Source organism: Syngnathus leptorhynchus, chromosome 10 (assembly GCF_054491065.1).
Source record: "Syngnathus leptorhynchus isolate UIUO chromosome 10, UIUO_Slep, whole genome shotgun sequence".
Lineage (NCBI taxonomy): Eukaryota > Metazoa > Chordata > Actinopteri > Syngnathiformes > Syngnathidae > Syngnathus > Syngnathus leptorhynchus.
In genome coordinates this window covers 11,010,134-11,019,427 of record NC_141204.1, presented here as the reverse complement: position 1 = coordinate 11,019,427, position 9,294 = coordinate 11,010,134, and the positions used below count along the sequence as shown (strand labels likewise).

Below are 9,294 nucleotides of genomic sequence, written 5' to 3'. Positions count from 1 at the left end.
CTACATTTATTTACAATTTCACATATTAGATTTGTTTTGGAAAAAAAAACTGTATCTTGAAACACTCAACAGTATTTTTCAAAGACATGTTTAAATATTCAAAATTGAGTGTTGTCTTGTAACATTCTGCTTTGTATGATTTTGTTTCATTAATGCTGTTAACCTAATTTTTTGATGCCACAATTGGACAAAACCAAGACCTGCACGCCACCATGCTGCATTTTTTCCAAAAGATTTTGATTATTATTGCGTCATGTTGCACTTTCTAATCCAAAACGTAATGACACAAGCCCACATTGGGTGGCCTTTGCACACACAGGAAGCATCAAAATTACCGTCAGCTAACCCTGAAATATTTCCTCTGCCATCTCATTGCTGTCTGCGTTCAAGCCCCCACCAGCGAACCCCCCCCCCCTCCCCTCCTCTGTTTGATCCCAGCTACTTTGCATCTCTGGAACTTGGCTGGGAGCACACTGTGTTATTTTTACACGCGGGCGGCAAGCAGAGCGTGCGGGCGGGCGGACGAGCGGCGGCGGTGTAGATTTCCAGGTTTTTTCCGAGCACCTTCCTCCAACCTCGCCCATCTGCCGCCATCTGCCTCACTTTAGCCCACACTTTCTACTGCAACACACACACGCGTGCATAAATGCACATCCTGTGAAAAATAACTAGCAGCCTCCAATCAGCTTTTGGCACACAAGAAAGGCACTTGAACAAAACAAAAAAAAACAAAAAAAGATGAAAATGCGGCGCCAAATTGTCCTCGCTACTTTTTTCAAGTGGGATGTACGATGCCACACCGCTCCCCTGCTGCCTTGGTCCCCACGTCGCCACCCACAGGCCTGCGCGCTCGCCAGTTGATCTGCTGGCCTTGGAGCTGGATGCACGCTGGCTTAACTCAACCATTAGAAGTTCAATCTCGTTCTAATTTAGCTGCTGTGTTTAAATAACTCTTTTCTAGCCCAAGTGGTTGTTTTTTATAGATGGAAAATATTCATACATCTATTACATCAGACTACCAAACAAACCCAGTAATCAAACTAATGTCGGATGTATCTTTTTCAAACTTGCTCTTGTGTCGGCTTTCATGAGAGACCGGGTTGGGGCCTGCTTTGACATAAATGTACGAGTGGCGCCAAGGTTACCTCGGGTGCGAGGTACTCGGGCGTGCCGCAGAAGGTCTTCATGGTGGCGGCGTCCGTGATGCCTTCCTTGCACAGGCCGAAGTCGGTTATCTTGATGTGGCCATCTTTATCCAGCATCAGGTTCTCCAGCTGGGAGGCAGCGCATCAATAATCAGTTAGTCAAGTCGCTTGTGGTAAATTAGCCACCTGAGCATCCAGTGGCGGTGTTTACCTTGAGGTCGCGATACACGATCTTGGCCGAGTGCAGGTAATCCAGCGCCGAGACAATCTCGGCGCCGTAGAAGCGCGTGCGCTCCTCAGAGAACACCCGCTCTCTGGACAAGTGGAAAAACAGCTGCGGGGGAAAGGCGGAGGGGGATAGGGAGACAGCAGGGACGCCACAGCAATAATTACTGATTTATTGGAGGAAATTAGCACAACACAAACTGGCTGCCTGTGCACCATATTGAGATGATAGATGGCGGAGGGGAGGGCGAAAACGAACGGGGGTTATGGAGGCACTCAGCAGCTGGCACCTCGTCTACAAGCGCACCCCCATTCGGCCCGCACCAACCTCAGGCGAGGCTGACGAGGCGCTGGCGTGGAGTTGGGCGACGAGGGCCAAACTCTTAATCAATACGCCAGTCCAGTTAAAGGGAGGCGGCATAGAGTGCCACGCTCCCCCCCCCTTCCGGCGTGACGCTCATTAGTGCACTATCTGCCCCCCTCCCAGCCTTCATTTCCATTCACGCCAACCTGCTTCCTTCCTGGCAAAAAAAACTAACATTGACGCAAAGGCCTCTAGATTTAATACATTATATTCTTTTTCCTAAAAAAAAAAATACAACTTTTTTAAAATTAAAATATAACTATTCTCATACCATAACTTTTTTTCTGTAAAAAATATAACTTGTTTCTTTCTTTCTTATTCTAATAGAACTTTTCTGGAGCACAAAGACTTTGTACTCCTGGGGCTTTGCTTTTTTTGTAAATCAAATACAGATGTACTTTAGTCGAACAAACAATCTTTATCTAAAAAAAAGACAACTTTATTCCTAAAAAGATTGGAAAAATACAAGTGTTCAAGTGTTTTGTTTGTGTCACAGTTTGCGTGAACCCCCAGCCCCCCCACCACACAACACTTTTCCGTGTTGGCCTTGTAGTTTCACTCTCTGCTGTCACTTGTCACAGGCGCGGCCCACAGCAGAGTGGTACAAATTACCCACGAGGCCACGGGGCACACATCTCCCCATTAATTGCTCAGGGAGGTTTGCATATGGCCGCTGGAGTGATGCTCACGGATGGATCACCTTGCTGTGTGAGTGTGTGCGTGCGCGCGCTAACACGACAGGTGGGCCTTGATCGGCGCGCTGGCAGCTGCGACTGTGGCAGCTTTGTAATTGGCGGCACCCGTGCGGTACGCGCGCTCACAATTTGTCCGACGAGGGTCTATTTGAGGTGTGTGTTTGCCGCCGTCTCGGGCGAGCGTTGGCCCAGGCCTGGCGCCGCGCACCGAGATGCGCCTTGCTCGCTGGAAGGCGGGCAGCAGGTGATAGCCACACTGAGGGAATGAGGCAAGATTGCAAATGGTGCCGATTAAAAGGCTGAGGAATGGGGAAAAGTGGGGGGGATCCAAACTCATTTTGTCCCCGACTGTCATTCTGGCTGCTGGAGGCCCACAGGTGAGTCGACAGTCGACAAGCAGCCGGAGGATGAGGAGGAGACACATGACGAGCCAATTGGCTGGCAAATTGACTCAACAGTCCCCTTAAGTGGCTCACTGTTAGCACATCTTTGCATTGTGTACAGTAAAGCTCGGCTACTTCATCTGTGATTAACTGACGCCTACTCAATTGCATAGAAGAAAAGACATTTTTTCCGTGAAATTTCTAAAAATACGCGGGGATAGACAACCAATTGACTTTTTGGGGCTTTTGAAAATTGTATTGTACTACTTTGCAATTCAATTTGAAATAAATGAATGAATTTGAATTGAATAAAAAAAAAAAAAAGTCAGAAAACGAATGCTTAAACAAACAAGTGAAGGGTGATATAGTGGGGGAACACTGAAATACTATAGTATGTCGAGTATCTCACGTCTTACCTCTCCGCCGTTCACATACTCCATGACAAAACAGAGGCGGTCTTTTGTCTGGAAAGAATACTTCAATGACTGGAACAAACACAACAAACGTGCGTTTAATTTCCACACGCACTCAAAGTACAACATTGTATCACTGCAACAAATACAAGGCGTACAGGTGACTTTCACCATCTTGAATGTCATTGCCATCGTTCGAGAATGAAAACAGCAGGCGCAACAAACAAAACTAGACTAGCATCCGTAGCTTTAGATGGTTCATCTCCGTATGCGCTTCGGCAAACAATCATGCAAGAAGTGTTTACTTTGAAGGATAGAGGCGCTAAACAAAAGAACAGTTGGTCTTTGCGTCTCTTTGTGGCTGCAGATGTGACAGTGGTATAAAGGGAAAAAAAAGTATCTGGAGCAGACGGAAGTTAGCGGGAGCTGATGTGTCTGCGCAAACAGCAAACGGCTAACAGATGCGTCCATTATTGTCCCACAATTTGATGCCTGGCGCGTAATTAGCCTCCAGAGACGCAGGTACGTATAGGATCAATGTGCCGCCTTGTGTGAGAGTGAGTAAGTGCAGATGTAGCACATTTGCATGTGTGCATACAGTACGTGTGAACCCCCCTGTCGTGTGTGTGTGTGTGTGCCCTGTAAGTATGTGACTTACGGTGAGAAAGGGGTGTCTGGTGTTTTTTAGCACTCGGCTCTCTGTGAGTGTGTGCGCCACTTCATCCTGTACACAACAACACAACAACAGCATGTCAAACCATCACAAAGATTTACGAAACAGGTCGATAAATTTATCAGAAATTCAGTATTCATCTTGTGTTTGGCTACACTACGTTTCATGTTAGCTTGGCTGTTAGCTTGGCTTCTTCAGCTTGTCCTGTTACTTATCCTTGTTTTAATTTTGTGATAAGAATACCTCTCAGAAGCAAGCACGTTATTCAAACTCTAAGCTCCGCCCCTGAAAACAAGTTTCAAGAGGCTAAAATAATGCAGTTTAAAAGTCAATGGAGGAAAGACCTTGGCGATGATGACTTCCTTTTTTAGAATCTTCATGGCATAGTATTTCCCGCTGGCCTTCTCCCGGACAAGAATCACTTTCCCAAACGTTCCCTTTCCGAGCAGCTTCAGGTAATCAAAGTCACTCATTGTCTGGGTGGACAAAAAACAAAGTTTAACACCGCACAATTTTAGGAGGTTACAAAAGATCTATCAACAATTTGCAGAAGTTGGTCCAAGTTGAGTGCCTGTACAATTTTGAATTCAGCATATTTCTGAGGAATATGCATTTAGAGCCAAAGAAAAATTTTCTGTGCCTCAAAACGGCTACTTCTAATTGAAATGGCTGACTTCCTGTACATTTTAGGGCAATTGAAATAACTAGATGTAAAAAAGATTTCCCTCCATGTATAAAGCTTGACGACATGAGTCATGTTTTGACATGTGCGTTAGCTACCTTGCGTTTGTGGTGTGTGGTGGAGATGTCCATCTCCTCCTCCACCATATTGTCGATGTTGGAGGTGGGGCTACACTGGATCCTCTCCTCCTCTTGCTTCTGCAGCTTGTCCGCCACCATCTGGATGGCCTCCGTCCACTCATCTCTACCAGGAGACCACAGACTGGATAATGAAATGACACCGGCGTACGACGAACGCTACATGTCGCTACGGCTAACGCGGGTTATCTGCAATAACGGCAGCTTGGCTTGAACGCCCTTTAAATTGACACAAACGCTCGTTTGTTTAACAGAGAGGAAAATGGCCGCCAAGAGAATCAAGCCAATGAACAATGATCACGGAGCAGAACTAATGCCTGTTGGTGCGTGCAGGCGTGCGTGCGCGTTACACGCCCCTGTGTTACAGCGAACAATGCAATGTTGTTTGCAAACATTGTTCCCCCCCATTGGCTTTTCATTAGCAGACTTGTTCAACATCTGCTGGGACAAAGTTGGTCAATTAGGAGGTGTGTGTGTGTGTGTGTGTGTGTGTGTGTGTGTGTGTGTGTGTGTGTGTGTGTGTGTGTGTGTGTGTGTGTGTGTGTGTGTGGGTGGGTGGGTTTGTGTGGTGATTGTAACAATGATAAATATAATGACAGGGGTTATGAGCGTTTTCCATGGTATTATGAGCAACACAAATTGTGTAATAATTTCAAATTTTTATGTATACTTGAAAATAAGTATTGGCTTTATTTTTTTTTGCATTTTTTTTTCAGGCCCAAGGGACTCAGCCAGTTTTGAACATGGATGAGTAATTGGAGAACAATCAAAGCTTGCTAAGCTTTACATAAGAATCACCTGTTAATGTATTCATTGTATTTTCAATTTTTAAAACATTTTTAATTGATTTCATGTTTATTTTGGGGGGGGGTCCGTTTTTGATTTGATTTGGATTTTCAGATGCTGAGGAATAGTAAGGAAATCATTTTATCCACTCAACAGAAGTATTTTTAAATAGATATAAATCGATTTTTTTTATTGATTTGACGTAGTTGTTAGTGGAATGTGACTCTCTCTCTTAGCTGATCTTTGCTCAAACAGAGTTAACGCCATGGCACATTGCGTGGTTACACCAGAGCACCGAGTGAAGTGAGGTGAGCCCTTCAAAGACGCTGTTCAAATATTGCAAAAATCTTTGGTGCTCGCGAGCAAGCAAGCAGGGATTTGCGGCGGGAATAATGAAACCTGTTTGACTCCCAAATGATGAGCGCTGGGTGTTTTGCTTGGCGTTCCATGCCCATATGTTTCCCGCGAGGATTTGGAATAACATCTATCTCCACCTAAACGCCGCTCTCGACTTCATTTCAAGATCTGAATCCCTTTTTGAGTGCAAAGACTTGCGAGCATAGCGTACGTGCTCCGCAACAAGGGCAAACTCTGCTTTCCGCTCGACTACAGTGGCGCTCTCGGTCGGCCGTGTTGCGCGTGGTGACATGAAAAGCAACGGGAAATCTCTCAAGGTCACCAAGCAGATACGTAAATGCTCTCGCTCTCTCTTAGTTTGAGTGTTTTGACTATAATGAGGGTTTTTTTTTTTTTGCTAATGAGAGATAATGGGCCTGTCTACAGTCGGGCGTCGCGCCAGCGTGTGAGCGGCTGGACCGCTGCCAGTACAATGCCGCAGATACAGTAAAAAAAAAAAAGAAAAGAAACCCACCTTGGAGGACACTTTTAGCATTGCACATCTGGTTTACACCTGACTTTTTCCTAAGACCATTAATGTAAAGATATTCTTTTGTGTTAATTACGGCATGGTTATTTGATTGACTAGGCACCAATATATTAGAAACATACACACACAAACAAACACACACACACACACACACACACACACACACAGATAGTGTAGTGAGAAGGATGCACAGGAGCATCTGTGGTCTTCTGGGCAAAGCTGTTCATTTTCTGGAGATAAACACCTCAGCTCCTCGGAAAGCAAGCGAGCAGCTGGAGAATTTATGCCGACGCTACTTGAAAGGTCTCCTCTCCCGCCTCACTCACTCACTCGCACGCACGCACGCGCGCGCACACACACACACACACACACACACACACACACACACACACACACACACAAACACACACGTGTGCACACGCTTACTGTACATACACACCAAGTCCTACCCGTGCCCTTGATGCAACATCATAAATAACGTACTTTAGTCATGGAAAATTGTGGGCAACTTTCTTTTAGAAACTTTTGTGTGTGAGGTTTCAGGAAAAAGTGAAAAGTTGTCTTTTGGCATTGGGGCTCACCAACCTCTCATCAGGGGAGTCCACATGGAAGGTTCTTTCGATGACGGTGGTCCACTGGAGGCAGCGAATGATGAAGGTGTTGGGCTTGGGCCTCTCCGTCTTCATCAGCTGGCATTCTACCAATGGGACACGGGACGTTTGGCTTATTACAGTGTTCTGTAATCTGTCCATATAGTACTAATTTCTGACTTACATCATGTTTGCATTGAAAAGTCATTTCACTTTTAAATGAGAAACTAAAAAGATCAAGATCATGGATGGCTGTCTTGAGCACACATATAGAGGCAGAATAACAACTGTGTCATAATAGTGTTAGCGGAACCCTCTGACGTTTAGGCTAGCGTGTTCCATTAGCACAGATGCAGCTGGTCTTTGAATCGCTTTAAAAGGGAGAAAAAAGAAAAAAAGGTAATAACATCCATCGCCGAGGATTCCAAATGCAGCCGCTTGGCCGTGCCAAAGGATAATATGTGCTGCGGCACATGCGCATCTGGTGAATATCTGAAGAATTGCGCGGCGGCGAAAAAATGGGCAGCGCATTAGGCCATTTGTACACAAAGGCAGAAACGTTCGCACACAGAGCCAGATGGGGCCGCAAGTCGAGCTGGCTGCGGTCACAGACGGGGAAGAAGGCCTCGTGATGTCCTCGGCTCATTCGCTAGCTAGCTAGCACCACTTTGTGTTCGAGTCAGGTGCGGCGCAGGGTGTCTCGGTGCCGCCCGAAATTTAGACAATAAGGTTAATGGCGATGCCACGTGGGTCCAGCGCACACATGCAAAGTTTGTACCTGACCTGCTGCGCTGGCGGAAAACAAGGTCAGCGGCCGCCCCGTGCCAAAAAAGCACTCACACCTCCACACATGCGTTTCCAGTCGAAATTGGGTTTGCCACAGCAGGCGGCTGCAAAATCTCAAGCAGTTTAGTGAGTGGGTGGATGTGTGTGTGTGTGTGTGTGTGTGTGTGCGTGTGTGTGTGTGTGTCACTCTGCGGGGAACAGGCCTGTACTGTCTCTGCTCCATCTGACCACTTCTGTTGTTCGCTTGCACACAGATAAACAAACACGCACACTCGCTCGCGCACACACGCGCCACCTGGCCTCGCAGCTTTGGGCAACAGATGTGGCAATGCCAGCGCAGTGCCAAGCAGCCAGGGCCGGATGTATGGCCCGGCTTGTCCTCGGCACAAACTCATTTTGCCTCCTCCTCCGCCTTCCCCGATCCCGTCTCCTCCTCGCTGTCTGTTCGGGATGCTTCCACTTTCAGTGCATCCCTCCATCGCTCATCTGTTCACAATCACCCCTTCGTGCGGGTGCTCGCACGTTTCCTCCTCCGCCCTTCTCATGAACAATCGAGGACAGCTTGACTTTATAATACAGCTGCTTAGAGCAATGAGAGAAATTCGAGGTGGTGTTATTCCTTCATTCGTCTTTTTTTAGCAATAATATTTAGACCAAGGAGAAATCCATCCATCCATCTTTCCTTTCATTTTTTAAACCACTTGTCCTAATTAGGGTCACTACAAGATGAGCTGGACCCCATCCCACTCGCCTTTAGGTGAGACAAGCTCGGCAGCCAATCACAGGCCACGAGGTCGACAAGCATTCAAGCTCACTCACTGTCACTGCGCCTAGCAGATGACTTTCCATGAACGACAACTACAGCCATTTGTTTATTTGGAGACATATGCCTGCTCTGTGACATACTCCACAGATGTCTAATCGTATTTAATCCATGGCCGGAAATCGACCAAATGACCACATTTTGTTTCGAAAATCAAACAAGATAATCCTTAAACCCTCACAAATCACATCGCAGTCGTCATGTGGCACAGAGAGGAACGCTTGTTTGATTCTTTGTGTTGTTTCTCACAAATATTTACTACGTACTTGCTACGGAGAAGTTGTTTAGCGGGTAGGGCAGGTCGGCGTCCTGAGGCTTCTCCTTGTAGCCGATGAACGAGCCGTCCGTCTTGAGCAGGAAGTAACGCGGCCGCCAGTTCTTTATGTATTCACCTGCAGGCAAGGAAGTAAAGCGAGTGTTAATGTGAATCGTAATCACGGAGCCTAACGATTCATCAGTCAAAAAAAAACACAAAAAAAAAACACTGCGGAGTCTTTCGCATAGCACGTCTGGCTGCTGGACTCCGATCGGATTATCATGTAAAATATGACAAAAACATGTTTACTTGCACTCGACTCAAAGTGACCATGCCAGCGACATCATCTGGCTAATACATGGCCAGGTGTCGAGGTCGCCACCCTGCTCAGATTCACGCACACATGCAAGCACATTTCAGAACCACAGCGAGTAAAAACCCTCGGACGAG

The 9,294-nt window shown here is 46.5% G+C and overlaps 1 protein-coding gene across 8 annotated transcripts in view; it reads right to left on the bottom strand.

Moving 5' to 3' along the window:
• Nucleotides 1–9,294, bottom strand: part of akt3a (AKT serine/threonine kinase 3a) — a 39,832-nt gene that overhangs the window by 14,761 nt on the left and 15,777 nt on the right. For all 8 annotated transcript variants that reach the window (XR_015067353.1, XR_015067352.1, XM_085921467.1 and 5 more), the window contains 8 exons: nt 8,855–8,980; nt 6,975–7,086; nt 4,679–4,823; nt 4,243–4,374; nt 3,884–3,949; nt 3,229–3,297; nt 1,357–1,479; nt 1,146–1,274 (listed from right to left, as the gene is read on the bottom strand). Coding sequence is in view for 6 of the 8 variants with exons in the window: in XM_085921467.1 (XP_085777593.1) it covers nt 1,146–1,274; nt 1,357–1,479; nt 3,229–3,297; nt 3,884–3,949; nt 4,243–4,374; nt 4,679–4,823; nt 6,975–7,086; nt 8,855–8,980 (902 nt within the window). In the remaining 2 variants the exon portion in view is untranslated. The remainder of the gene's footprint in view (nt 1–1,145; nt 1,275–1,356; nt 1,480–3,228; nt 3,298–3,883; nt 3,950–4,242; nt 4,375–4,678; nt 4,824–6,974; nt 7,087–8,854; nt 8,981–9,294) is intronic.